Here is a 14,753-nt window from a genome sequence, read left to right on the forward strand (position 1 = left end):
TGCCCCCCTTCAGATTGGTCTTCCTCCCTGTTCTCCTTGCCCCTCCTGTCCCCACCCTACTGACCCTGGCCTTCTCCTGCCCGCTCCTGTCCCTAGCACTCCCAGCAGCTCTACAGACACATCTACCTGAGCTGCAAGGAGGAAACAAATGTGCAGAAACACTATGAGGCGCTCTATGGCTTGTTGGCTCTCATCAGCATCGAGCTGGCTAACGAGGAGGTGGTGGTGGACCTCATCCGTCTGGTGTTGGCTGTTCAGGTGGGGCCTGGTGTGCGCAGGGCATGGGGCTTGGGATCGGGGAGGGACCTGTTTTGGGCAAGCCCTGATAAGAATATTGAGTAGCAACTGCTTAACACTGTTTTGGAGCCCAGGAATATTGCACGCGTGGTTGGCCACTCCTCCCTGAAGACCCCAAACCATGGTCCTGTTTGGGGAACCCCAAAGAATGCTTCATTCATGGCCTTGCCCCATCCTCAAGCTAAAGAAGACCCAGAGAATGGGGTCATTCAGAAACATCCCTTAGCTACTATATGTCAAATCTCTCACAGAGTCTGAGTGTGACTCCGGGGATTCCTAAGAGGATGCTCTTAAGCCCCGAGTGATCCCAGACAAACTCGTTTGTCTAAAGAATCTCTGGTTCCCTTGGCTGGGCGTGGTGGCTCACACCTGTAATCCCAGCACTTTGGGAGGCTGAGGTGGGTGGACCACTTGAGCTCAGGAGTTCAAGACCAGCCTGGCCAACATGGTGAAACCCCGTCTCCACTAAAAATACAAAAATTAGCCAGACATGGTGGTACACACCTGTAGTCTCAGCTACTTGGGAGACTGAGGTAGGAGAAGCACTTAAACCCGGGAGGTGGAGGTTGCAGTGAGCCAAGATCTTGCCACTGCATGCCAGTCTGGGCAACAGAGCAAGACTCCATCTAAAAATTTTTTAAAAATTAAAAATTTAAAAAAAAAAGATTCTCTGGTTCCCAAACAGAGCTGTGCTTCAGAATTGCTTTGAGCACTTGTTTAAAGTATATGTTTCCTGGAAAGGTAAGTCAGAGTCTCAAAGCCTGGGGACCTGTCTACCAAGCCTCCTTTGTGATGCATAGACAGCCAGTGTGGCACCGGACAGGGCTTGAGACTTTCATGGTCTTCCTGGGTGCATGTGTGCACCCAAGGCTACTGGGAGTCAGGGTGGGTCCTTTGGACCCCAAAGGCTGGGTCTCCAGGGTCTTGAAGCCAGGCAGGCATCATATTCCTGAATCAGGGCAAGCATGGGAGTTCAGTCACAGAGTCTCACCTGTCTGATGGTGCTAAATCCTGCAGGACTAGCCTAGATGCTACAATTTTAAAATTCTATTTACCCTCAAGAGCTAGAACTTGGGGTTCCTTTATATCCCAATCCCCTGGTAACTCCCACAGCTAATTTAGCTTAACATATGAACCCAGTTTAGCAAGCCAATCCAGTCCTCTAAGAATCCTCTAGAGTGAAGGAGACAGTGCCCTGCAGTGGGATTAATGATAAGGGTTTGGGCAGTGAAGGTCGTCACAGCTGGAACTGCAGAGTGGGGAGTTGAGGTCATTGCCTCTCTAGTCTGTGAGTACTCAAAAGCCTCCTAGTTCATGGACTGTTCTACCCCTCCCTTCAGCTTTAATGAAGGTGACTTTTTTTCCCCAGGAAGTTGTGGGTCAAATGCTGAGAAAGACTTAGTCTAGGAAAGCAAGCATTTCTGAAGAAGACTGGGAAGAGGTCGGGTGGAGGGTTGGCACCCAGTGTAGTCTGTCAGTGAAAACCTCTGGGGGCCTTGTCTGTGTTGCTGCAGGACGTGGCCCAAGTCAATGAGGAGAACTTGCCTGTCTACAACCGCTGTGCCCTCTACGCTCTGGGCGCAGCTTACCTGAACCTCATCAGTCAGCTCACCACAGTGCCTGCCTTCTGCCAGCACATCCATGAGGTTGGTGTCATCACGACCAAGAGCTCAGGGGGCCCTCAACTTGGGGTTTCCTGGGAGCAGCTTTTCCTTCATTACGTTAGTCCTGTACCTACTCTTAGGCAGTGAAGACAGGGTTGAAGTAAGAACCGCTAATAGTGAGAAGTTACTCACGACATCTTTCCCTCCTGTATGACTTGACAAAGCAGGGTGGGGTTAGGCATGGGGGTTGGGGGGTCTTCCATACCTGTTTCTAATACTGTCTGCCCCTCCACTTCCTGCCCCTCTGTCTTTCCCCTACTCCTGGGAGCACATCCGCACACATGCCTCAGATCATGCAGACTACAGCTATGAAATACCGCAAAAGTGGCCTGAGTAGAATGGTGAACGAATGTCTGTTCATGCCCACTCAGATGAAATGAAGAGCTACGAAAATTTCTCCCCATTTGCTTCATGTATCTCCCTTTCCTTTGCTGAAAAAAAATTGAAATACTTTAAAACAAATCCCAGCTATCCTGTCCTTTCACTTTACATATATCCGTCTGCATGCCTGAAACAGCATGAGCACCTCCCTACATGACTGCCACACCCTTAACACAGCTCATTAAGTGATCAGTAATTCCTTGGTATTATCTGACATCCATTCTATAGTCAAATGTGTTCTCAGTTGTTGCGTAAAGATCTTTTAAAACACATGGACGTGTTTGGAAGTTGAATGATACCAATGTATAGGATTAACTTTAAAATATAGTAGCAGGCTGGGCACGGTGGCTCATGCCTATAATCCCAGCACTTTGGGAGGCCGAGGTGGGTGGATCACTTGAGGTCAGGAGTTTGAGACCAGCCTGGGCAACATGGTGAAACCCTATCTCTAATGAAAATACAAAAATTAGCTGGGCATGGTGGTGCACGCCTGTAATCCCAGCTACTCGGGAAGGTGAGGCAGGAGAATCACTTGAACCTGGGAGATGGAGGTTGTAGTGAGCCAAGATTGCGCCACTACACTCCAGCTTGGGCGACAGAGCGAGACTCCATCTCCAAAGTAAAATAAAATAAAATATACTAGCAAAACAAAATAAAACAAAACAAGAAATTTTAGGTCTCAACTAGCCTGGGTTGACCGGGAGTCACAGGGGAGGCTGCCATGACACAGTGACAGAGACCACCCCAAGGGAAGCAGGACTCTTCCAGCTTCTGGACTGATAAGGGAGTGCAAGAAAGGCAATGCCCAGACATCCTCTGCCTGACAATTGTGGGACCTTTACCTCCACCCACCACACACACCTGTATGCTGACCATCCCTCCACTTCTCACCACTTAGTAACTTTCACTTTTCTTGTCAAAAATTTGCAAAGAATACTGAGTAAAGCTCAAGATGTCACTGTCCGTCAGGGTGTTTTTGCAATGCACTTGGGTACTGCAGTACTGAGGTTTGGGACATGGTATTAGCTACATTCCTTTGCATCTGTTTAAATAAAAAACACAGGAATGAGGCCAGGTGCAGTGTGGTTCAGCCTTAATCCCAGCACTTTGGGAGGCCAAGGCAGGTGGATCACTTGGGGTCAGGAGTTCGAGACCAGCCTGGGCAACATGGTGAAAACCCCACCTCTACTAAAAATACAAAAATTAGCCAGGCGTGCTGGCATGCACCTGCAATCTCAGTTACTCAGGAGGCTGAGGCAGGAGAATTGCTTGAAACTGGCAGGTAGAGGCTGCCATGATCCAAGATTGTGCCACTCCTCTCCAGCCTAGAAAAGAGAGCAAGACTCCGTCTCAAAAAAAAAAAAAAAAAAAGCATAGGAATGAGGCACCAGAGCCAGCAGTCTCTTAAGAGTTAAGTTCCCTGCATTAGAGGACACTCAGTGCACATGTGTCATTGATGGCCACGGCCTGCGCAGTCAGCTTGAGCTTCTCCAGCTGCCCTGAGGGTCCCTGTTGATGGGAGTTTCCCCTGAAGAAGCTCAGCTGAGGGCGCTGTGCTGAGGAGGCTGCGGGAGGGAGGAAGGGCCAAGCCGGGAGCTCTTTCATTGCCTGTGAGCTCCCTCTCTCTGCTGAACCAGCTCTTATCATCTGATTCCTCCCAACCACCAGGTGATAGAGACCAGGAAGAAAGAGGCTCCATACATGCTCCCCGAGGATGTGTTTGTGGAGCGGCCCAGGTGAGGAGAGGATGGGGACGTGGTCAGGGATCCCCAGGGCAGCTAAGTAAGCAGGTGGGTGGTCTGAGGTCAGGAGGGGTCAATGCCAGGAGGCTCGGGCGTCTGTGGACTCAAGGGCAGAAAGTGGGCTCTGCCTGTAGTCCAGGAGTCCTGGGTAAAGTTAAACTCCATCACATTACTGCAGTCCATGCCTCGAGCATGCCATGCTGAGCCGTGTTTGCAGGTGAGACCCAGCCTCCAGGGACTTTGGCCAAGCCCATGCTAAATGCATCCTGGAGGAGTCATTCCTGACAAGACGTTCCTATCCATCCAAGTGATGTTTTCGGACCATAGCGGGTGCTGTGGGCCAGTGTCATTTCAACATCAGAGGAACTCAAGGGAAATATATTTTGCAAAACCAAAATGTCTAACAGTAGGGGATGACTTTATAAAGTATGGCCCGTCCATATAATAGACAGTCATGACATTCATTTAGAAGAATATTTAATGTAAAATACCCACTACATAATAGGTCAATAAAATAGATCACAGAACAGCGGGTGGGGAAGGGGATATCTATGTGTATATGTAAAAATACGGGACTAAGCTGGGTGCGGTGGCTCACGCCTACAGGCCCAGCAACTCAGAAGACTGAGCAGGAGGATCTCTTGAGCCCATGGTTTCAAGACAACCATGGGCCACAAAGCAAGAACCCATCTACGAAAAATTTTTAAACAATTTGCCTGGGCTGGGCACAGTGGCTCATGCCTATAATCCCAGCACTTTGGGAGGCTGAGGTGAGCAGATCACTTGAGGTCAGAAGTTCGAGACCATCCTGGCCAACATGGTAAAACCCTGTATCTTCTAAAAATACAAAAATTAGCTGGTTGTGGTGGTACACACCTGTAGTCCCAGCTACTCTATTTGGGAGGCTTACGCAGGAGAATCTGCTTGAATCTGTGAGGCAAAGGTTGCAGTGAGCTGAGATCATGCCATTGCACTCCAGCCTGGGCGACAGAGCAAGACTGTCTCAAACAGAAAAAAAAAAAAAAAAAAAAAAAAGGCCAGGCAAGTGGCTTATGCCTATGTAGTCCCAGCACTTTGGGAGGTTGAGGCGGGCGGATCACTCGAGATCAGGAGTTGAAGACCAGTCTGGCCAACACAGTAAAACCCTGTCTCTACTAAAAATACAAAAATTAGCCAGGTGTGGTGGCGTGTGCCTGTAATCCCAGCTACTTGGGAGGCTGAGGCAGGAGAATCCCTTGAACCTGGGAGGCGGAGGTTGCCATGAGCTGAGATCATGCCACTGCACTCCAGCCTGGGCGACAGGGAGAGACTTGGTCTAAGAAATAATAATAATTAATAAATAAATAAAATTAGCTGGGTGGGGTGGAGCATACTTATTGGGAGGCTGAGCATGAAGATCACTTTAGCCCCGCGGGTCAAGGCTGTAGTGTGCTGTGATGGCACCTGTGAACAGCCACTGCACTCCAGCCTGGGCAATACAGTGAGGACCCTGTCTTAAAAAAAAAAAAAGAAGTGACTGAGGGATGTGATTGCTGTACGTAAGAGCATATTATAACGTGAATAGTGGCTGTCTCTGGAAATGGGACTGGGGGTCACTCTTTTCCTTTTGCTTCTGTGTCATCTTGCATAGTGAAGATGTTACTTTTGTAATAAGAAAAGTTGGCCGGGCATGGTGGCTCATGCCTATAATCCCAGCATTTGGGGAGGCTGAGGAGGGTAGATCACCTGAGGTCAGAAGTTCAAGACCAGCCTGGCCAACATGATGAAACCCCATCTCTACTAAAAGTACAAAAAATTAGCTGGGTGTGGTGGCGGGCGCCTTTACTCCCAGCTACTTGGGAGGCTGAGGCAGGAGAATCGCTTGAACCTGGAAGGCGGACGTTGCAATGAGCCAAGATCGCACCACCACACTCCAGCCTGGGCGACAAGAGCAAAACCCTGTCTAAAAAGCAGAAACAAAAAAACAGTTATTCAGAAGTCATTCTAGATACCGCGGTTCTAACGAGCTTCCTCCGCCCTCCATCTTCCAGGCTGTCTCAGAATCTTGATGGGGTGGTGATTGAGCTTCTCTTCCGCCAGAGCAAGATTAGTGAAGTCCTGGGAGGCAGCGGCTACAATTCAGACCGGCTCTGCCTGCCCTACATCCCTCAGCTGACAGGTATGAGCTCTGTGCAGGGATGCCTGGGCCTGCCTCTGTCTTTCCTTGGCCAGGTAAGGGCCTGAGCGTAAGGGACTTATGGCCCTTTGATTGCCTGTGAAGCCCCTTGGATGTCGTGAGAGCTGAAAGACACAGTGGAAATGTATGGTGAGGTCCTCTTGATTGCCCCACCTCTCCTCCTCAGGGCAGGGTCCTTGAAAGTACCCTGCCCATGAGATGGCCTGCCCTGAGGATGGGAGAGGCTCCATTGTGCTAGAAAGAGCATACATGGCTACAGAACCAGAGACCCAGTTCGAGACCCGTGTGCAACTCACTGCCTGAAAGACCTTAGACAAGTCCTTTGCATCCCTGAATTTCAGTTTCCTTGACTGTAAAACAGAATGTTAACAATAGCTGCCCGTTGGGGGCAGTGGCTCACGCCTGTAATCCCAGTACTTTGGGAGGCCGAGGCGGATGGATTGCCTGAGCTCCAGGGTTCAAGACCAGCCTGGGTAACACAGTGAAAGCCCGTCTCTACTAAAAATACAAAAAAAAGTTAGCTGGGCGTGGTGGTGTGTGCCTGTAGTCCCAGCTACTCTGGAGGCTGAAACAGGAGAATTGCTTGAACCCAGGAGGTGGAGATTGCAGTGAGCCAAGATCGTGCCGTTGCACACCAGCCTGGGCAACACAGCAAGACTCCGTCCCAAAAAAAAAAAAAAAAAAAAGCTGCCTTAGAGGGCTGGCATGATAAGGTACCTGTATTAATGCAAATGCGCTTAGTAAATACTTCATGAAATGCTTCATGAAGAGCTACCGGTGCTCTTAGCAGATGATGCTTACACATAAGGTGAGATGTGTATTCTGGTCATCAGCACCTTCTTTGTGTTCTCATTGACAATTTCAAAATTTTAGCCCCAAAGAGCAAAATTGACCACCCTAAGATGGACAGAGAAGGCCCACAGCAATTGGAAGCTTCTGTAAACTCCAGGTGTAGCCTGAGTGTGCACTGAGCCTTAGAGGACTGTGGACCAAGGAGAGGCAGAGGGGTTGGGAGGTGGGACTCGCGGCTCAGTCCTGGATCTCCGAGGGCTGGGAACTAAAGCCTCCAGGCTGCTTCTTCCCCAGATGAGGATCGCTTATCCAAGAGGAGGAGCATTGGAGAGACCATCTCCCTGCAGGTGGAGGTAGAATCGAGGAACAGCCCAGAGAAGGAGGAGGTGAGTGTCTCTGCCACCGTCCTGGGGCAGCCCCACCTCCTGTAGATTGGCTGCTGGACTCCAGGCTCCCCTGCCCACACAGTGCTTAAGGCTGCATGGAAAGCAAGTTTCTTGAGTAATTCCACACTCGTCCTGACTCTCCCCATGTATGTGTCATAGATACTTCCCTTTGGAAAAATTTTAGGGTCCTCCCTGCTCCCATGAGGATATCATAAAACTCACTCTTGAAAGGCCTGGCTGGGGATGGTGGCTCACACCTGTGATCCCAACATTTTGGAGGCTGAGGCAGGAGGATTGCTTGAGCCCAGGAGTTCGAGATGATCTGGGGCAACATAAGGAGACCCCATCTCTACAAAAAATAATTTGAAAAATCAGCCAGGCATGGTGACGTGCACCTGTGGTCCCAGGTACTCAGGATGCTGAGGTGGGAGAATCACCTGAGCCTGGGAGATCGAGGCTGCAGTAGGCCATGATGGCACCACAGCACTTCAGCCTAGGTGACGGAGTGAGACCTTGTCTCAAAAAATTAAATAGAAAGGCGTGCTGGTCATCATTCCCCACTCACAGAGGGACCGACATGCTCTGGGTTGGAAACTAGAAGATTAACTGGAGAGATAAGGGTGAGAACAGCTTTCATAGTGTTGCTTCCGTATGTATCAATAAAGAATCTTTTTTCTTTTTTTAAATTTAGACTATTTTTAAAGCAATTTTAGGTTACAGCAAAATTGAGAGGAAGGTACAGAGATCGCCCTTTGCCCCCTCCCCTCCCCTGACACATGCACAGCCTCCCCTCCCATCCACATCGCCCCGAAGAGTGGTACATTTCTTACAGTTCAGCCTGCCTTAACACCGCGTTATCATCTGAAGTCCATCGTTTACACTGGGGTTCACTCTCAGCGTTGTACATTCTGTGGGTTTGGACAAATGCATAATGACATGCCTCCCCAACTAGAGTACCATGCAGAGTCATTTCCTGCCCTAAAACCCCTCTGTGTTCCACCTCTTCATCCCTCCCGTAACCACTGACAGCCAAGATTTTTTTTTTTTTTTTTTGAGATGGAGTCTCGCTCTGTTGCCCAGGCTGGAGTGCAGTGGCATGATCTCAGCTCACTGTAAACTCTACCTCCCAGTTTCAAGCCATTCTCCTGCCTGAGTCTCCCCAGTAGCTGGGACTACAGACATATGCCACCACGCCTAGCTAATTTTTGTATTTTTAGTAGAGACGGGGTTTCACCGTGTTAGCCAGGATGACCTCTATCTCCTGACCTTGTGATCCACCCGCCTCGGCCTCCCAAAGTGCTGGGATTACAGGTGTGAGCCACTGTGCCTGACCCCAAGATTCTTTTTTTTTTTTTTTTGAGACGAGTCTTGCTCTGTCGCCCGGGCTGGAGTGCAGTGGCCGGATCTCAGCTCACTGCAAGCTCTGCCTCCTGGGTTTACGCCATTCTCCTGCCTCAGCCTCCAGAGTAGCTGGGACTACAGGCACCCACCACCTCGCCCGGCTAGTTTTTTTTGTATTTTTAGTAGAGACGGGGTTTCACCGTGTTAGCCAGGATGGTCTCGATCTCCTGACCTCGTGATCCGCCCGTCTCGGCCTCCCAAAGTGCTGGGATTACAGGCTTGAGCCACCGCACCCGGCCAAGATTCTTTTTTTTAAGAGAAAGCTGCCACAGTGCCTTAAAGACCTCTCTTCCTTCTCTCCTCTCTTGAGGACTGTAAACATTGAATTTTTGTTCAAATTAACATGTGGTATCTCCCCTGCCATTATCTCATTTCTTCCACCTCAGTGAGTGAAGCAGATGTACCCATGAGTAGGGAAGAATAAGGAATCATAGTGGAAATACAAAACTTATTCTCCCAAACGAGAAAGAAATGGAGGTGGAGGGCAGAGAGGAGGAGGAATGAGACATGACAGAACTGAAGCCACAAATGCAATATGCCTTTTTTTTTTGAGACAGGGTCTCGCTCTGTCACCTTGGCTGGGGTGCAGTGGCTTGACCTCAGTTCACTGCAACCTCCACCTCCTCAAGCGATCCTCCCACCTGAACCTCCCGAGTAGCTGGGACTACAGACACTCACCACCATGCCCAGCTAATGTTTGTATTTTTTGTAGAGATGGGGTTTCGCCATGTTGCTCATGCTGGTCTCAAACTCCTGGGCTCGAGTGAACTGCCCACCTCGGCTGCCTCATAGTGCTGGGATTACAGCCATGAGCCACCACACCCAGCCTTTTTTTTTTTTTAATGCTGACTGTTCCAGTTCACAAGAAGTATGGAGGACACACATCTGGGTGGGACTGGGACAGAAAGACTTACATGGTCCTTGGGCATGGACAGGTTGGCATTCCCGAGGTTCTATGCCCATTAGGGTTAATATAGACACGGAGGACAGCTTTGACATCAAGCCTTTCCCCAGATGCAATCAGAGGTAGGAGAAGTCTCTAGGGGTCAGGATCAAGCCTCCCCCTAACGGTGCCCTTGACCACTTCATTTATTGGGGCAGATCTCCACCCCAGGGCCCTCAAAGCTTATCTAGAACCTTCCCACGGAAGGAAGCTGTGACTTGGGCTAACTGGACAAGTAAAATGAGGTTGAACGAGGCATCCTCCATGGCCCTTCCAGCTCCAAGGACTGGGAACCTCCAATGCGTTAGGCATCGGAGGGAGCTGGCTGCTCTCTCCCCATAGTGGCGATTCTCCCTTCCCAAGAGGTAAGAGACTCTCGGGAATTGAGGAGTGAAGTGACGCAGAAGCGGGAGGCAAAATGCTTACACAGCTACAGAGCCACCTCCTCACTAGTGGCCTCCTGGGCCACCAGTATCAGTTCCTTCTTCCCTTCAAGAGTCAGCTTAGTCCAGAGGTGGCTTGGTGGCAAAGCAGGGGTGCAGGGGCCTTCCTCCTGTGCCCTGCCATGCCACAGCTCTCGCCACTCTCAGCCATCAGTGCTAGTCCAGAGTCCCATGGTGGTTCCTAGGACTGTACTGCCCAGGCTTGCTGCAGGGGTGAATACATGCTGCAGGGGTGAATAAATGCTGGTTTGGTCAAATCTGAATCCTGGTGCCTGGCATTCCCAGCCCTGCATAGTCTGGGCTCTGCCATTTCATTTTCCCCCACCTGCTCTGGCCTGTATCCACTGTCCCAGTCTGGCAGTGCTGCTCTCGGTCTCTCCCGTGCTGTGCTCAGCCATCTCCAGGCCTTTGCTAGTGTAGAATGCCACGTCTGAACCACCCTTCCCCTCCACACTGGTGCAGCTGAGCACCTGTGAACTGTCTGTTCTCCGGCGCCCGGCCCCTGTTCGGTTTCCTCCATAAACTTCTCTCTCCCTGCTCTTGCCCAGGGAGCATCCCTTCTTTCTTGCCCAGAGAGTGGCCTTTTCTTTGACTGTTGCCACCACACAGTTCCCTAGCACCCTGCAGGTGAATATCCAATGTTGCTCAGTGCTGACAATGGATGAATGGATGGACGTACAGAGGATAAGTCCTCAGAGCGAGTTAAAGCCAAGCACAGCTCTCTCTTGCATGTAATTCCTATGCTAACAAATTGTGCAATTTCTATGGACTCACCTACAGTCCTGTATGTAGTTGGTGCTCACTTAATGTTTGTTAAATGACTTTATATCATACCTATTCTTCTGTCCTCTCCTACTCAAACAAAAATGCCAAACAAATCAAAAAGTGCACAACTCAGTGAATTTTCGTAAAGTGTATATGCCCATGCAATCACTCCCGGATGAGAGAGTGGCACACTGTCATCGCCCAGGGGCCCTGCCTCTGTGCCCCCTCCCCTAAGGGAGCTCCTAGCCTGAGTTGTGTTACTTCTGGAACTTTATATCATTGAAATCATTCTGTGTCTGCTGCTTTTGCTTAAGATTATGTTTAAATGATAAAGCATCAGGCTGGGCGCGGTGGCTCACGCTTGTAATCTCAGAACTTTGGGAGGCTGAGGCAGGAGGATCACCTGAGGTCAGGAGTTCGAGACCAGCCTGATCAACATGATGAAACCCCGTCTTTACTAAAAATACAAAAACTTGGGCCGGCCTGGTGGCGGCCACCTGTAACCCAGCTACTGGGGAGGCTGAGGCAGGAGAATCACTTGAAACCAACTGGGAGGTGGAGGTTGTAGTGAGCCAAGATCGTGCCATTGCACTCCAGCCTGGGTGATGAGAGCGAAACTCCATCTCAAAAAAAAAAAAAAGAAAGATGAAGCATGGGTAAATCATAGGTCTAATAGTTCATTGTCTAGTGAGTAATTCCTGGAATTTAGTCCAAATTCCTTCACTATTTTCAGCATCTGTGGAGCTCCCTTCTTTGAGTGTTATTATTTTCCACCTCCTTTTATAGGCTTTGCAGACGACTGAGTGGGGCAACTCCTTGGAACCTCAGCAGTCGGTGGGGGCCTGGTCACCGCTTTTTTTTTTTTTTAAGACAGAATCTCCTTCTGTTGTCCAGGCTGGAGTGCAGTGGTGTGATCTCGGCTCACCGCTATCTCCACCTCCCGGTTTCAAGCGATTCTCTTGCCTCAGACTCCCCAGGTAGCTGGGATTACGGGCGTGCACCACGATGCCTGGCTAATTTTTGCATTTTTAGTAGAGACGGGGTTTCACTATGTTGACCAGACTGGTCTCGAACTCCTGACCTCAAGTGATCTGCCCACTTCGGCTTCCCAAAGTGCTGGGATTACAAGTGTGAGCCACTGCATCCGGCCTGTCACTTCTAACCTTCCATTTCTTATCTTTATTAAATGCTCAAGTCACGTCGGTGAGTAATTTAATACTTTAAGAGTTCAGAACTGATACTCAGGTCTTGAAATTTACATCTGAAGTTATTTGCTTCCAATGTTTTCTGTTGTGTTCTCTGAAGATGTTTTAAAATTACAGTATTGGCTGGACATGGTGGCTCACACCTATATTCCCAGCACTTTGGGAGGCCGAGGTGGGCAGATCATGAGTTCAGGAGTTCGGGACCAGCCTTACCAACGTGGTAAAACCCGTCTCTACTAAAAATATAAAAATTAGCCAGGCGTGGTGGTGCATGCCTGTAATCCCAGCTATTTGGGAGGCTGAGGCAGGAGAATCACTTGAACCCAGGAGGCAGAGGTTGCAGTGAGCTGTGATCGTGCCACTACACTCCAGCCTGGGCAACAGAGTAAGACTCTGTCTCAAAATAAAATAAAATAAAATAAAATTACAGTATTTTCCTCTTGTGGTGCTTGATGGACAGGCTTGGGGAGGAGGCAGGGGACAGTGCGTTCTTTTACATGAGACTCAGGACTCTGTTCTGAGTCTGAATCTGATGAGGAATGAGCTTCCCCGCTGCATCTCGCTGTCCTCTGTGCCTGCTTAGGGAGCTTCCAAGACCCTGATGGGGCTGGGGGTGTCCTGAGGGACTTCCTGCCCATTGGGACTTTCTTCTAAGAAGCAAGGGGCTGCCAGAGAGCTGGGGGTGCTGGGGCTGCCTCCTTTCTCTGCCCCCTGACTTTCTGAGCACCTCTGTCCCTTCTCCTTCAGCGAGTGCCTGCCGAGGAGATCACCTATGAGACACTGAAGAAAGCCATTGGTAAGTCAGGCCAAGGGATTCTGGTTAGAAGGCAAATGGGGTGGGGTCCTTGGGCCTGTTCCTATAGATGCAGCAGGACCTACCACCCTCCGCAGTAGGATCCAGCATCTGCATGAAGGGAGAGGCTGGTGGCTTTTGACAAACTCATCACAGCCACCAAAGCTGCCACTGAATGTCCCTCCTCTCCTGACAGAGGTCAGTAGTGGGGCCCTGTGTGGCCCACAGTGGGCAACGCTTTTGCCACCAAGGACAGCTGCCTTTAAAAGTAATCAGTGGGCCGGGCGCAGTGGCTCACACCTATAATCCCAGCACTTTGGGAGGCTGAGGTGCGTGGATCTCAAAGTCAGGAGTTGGAGACCAGCCTGGCTAACGTGGTAAAACCCTGTCTGTACTGAAAAAATGCAAAAATTAGCCAGGCATGGTGGGCATGCACCTGTAATCCCAGCTACTCGGGAGGCTGAGGCAGGAGAATTGCTTGAACCTAGGAGGCGGAGGTTGCAGTGAACTGAGATTGCACCACTGCACTCCAGCCTGGGCGACAGAGCAAGACTCCATCTCAGAAAATAAAAAATAAAAAAAGTCATCAGTTGACGGCTGTAGGTAGAAAGCATTTCAGAGCAATTTTTTTTTTTTTTTTTGGTGAATTGTGATACAAAAGAACAAGCTGGCCAATGGAAGATATTAAGAATGAATCATATGAATGTCTGTTTAATAAGGGCAGATGAATTTAAAATGCATGTTATCCCTCTATGTGGATCATTGGACAACAGATTTTTTCTAACTGTTGACAAATTATACCTGTAAATGCCAAACTTTTAACTTTTTGTCATCATTAATGGTAGTCTCTCTGAATGTACACATTTCTTGCCCTTTTTTTTTTTTTTTTTTCTGAGACAGTCTTGCCCTGTCACCCAGGTTGAAGTGCAATGACACCATCTTGGCTCACTACAACCTCCGCCTCCCGGGTTCAAGCAATTCTCCTGCCTCAGCTTCCTAAGTAACTGGGATTACAGGCGCCTGCCACCACACCTGGCTAATTTTTGTATTTTTAGTAGAAACAGAGTTTCACCATGTTGGCCAGGCTGGTCTCGAACTCCTGACCTTAGGTAGTCAGCCCTCCTCAGCCTCCCAAAGTGCTGGGATTACAGGCATAACCCACTGCACCTAGCCATTTCTTGCCTTCTTAAACTGAGTATGGGCCAGGCATAGTGGTTCACACCTGTAATCCTAGCACTTTGGGAGGCCAAGGTAGGAGGATCCTTTGAGCCCAGAAGTTTGAGACCAGCCTAGGCAACATAGTGAGACCTCATCTCTATTTTAAAAAACCCAACAGTATGTTGGACATGTGCGACACACACCCCTTTTTCTTCTTGGTGCTAACTCATCTTGGATACCAAGTAGCATGTGCAGAAGCCTTAAACTAAATGACCTCGGGCTGCCCTTTCACAGGTGTTCCGTGTTGGCTTTCGTGGTCTGTGCGGCTTTACCATTGTCAGTGTCCCTTTTCTTTTCTTGTTTATTTATTTTTGAGATGGAGTCTCGCTCTGTCACCCAGGCTAGAGTGCAATGGCGCAATCTTGGCTCACTGCAACCTCCACCTCCCTGGTTCAAGCAATCCTCCTGCCTCAGCCTCCCAAGTAGCTGAGACTACAGGCATGTGCCACCACGCCTGGCTAATTTTTATATTTTTATTAGAGAGGGGGTTTCACCATGATGGCCAGGCTGGTCTCAAACTCCTGACCTCAAGGTATCCTCCCACCTT

At 49.6% G+C, this 14,753-nt stretch overlaps 1 protein-coding gene across 1 annotated transcript in view; it reads left to right on the top strand.

Moving 5' to 3' along the window:
- EFR3B (EFR3 homolog B) overlaps positions 1–14,753 on the top strand; it is a 112,291-nt gene that overhangs the window by 94,466 nt on the left and 3,072 nt on the right. Inside the window, exons 15-20 of the mRNA XM_033176453.1 lie at positions 97–258; positions 1,812–1,943; positions 4,011–4,078; positions 6,115–6,242; positions 7,347–7,438; positions 12,943–12,991. Of these exons, the coding sequence (XP_033032344.1) occupies positions 97–258; positions 1,812–1,943; positions 4,011–4,078; positions 6,115–6,242; positions 7,347–7,438; positions 12,943–12,991 (631 nt within the window). The remainder of the gene's footprint in view (positions 1–96; positions 259–1,811; positions 1,944–4,010; positions 4,079–6,114; positions 6,243–7,346; positions 7,439–12,942; positions 12,992–14,753) is intronic.

The sequence above is a fragment of the Trachypithecus francoisi genome, unplaced genomic scaffold, assembly GCF_009764315.1.
Source record: "Trachypithecus francoisi isolate TF-2019V2 unplaced genomic scaffold, Tfra_2.0 Lachesis_group17, whole genome shotgun sequence".
Taxonomy (NCBI): domain Eukaryota; kingdom Metazoa; phylum Chordata; class Mammalia; order Primates; family Cercopithecidae; genus Trachypithecus; species Trachypithecus francoisi.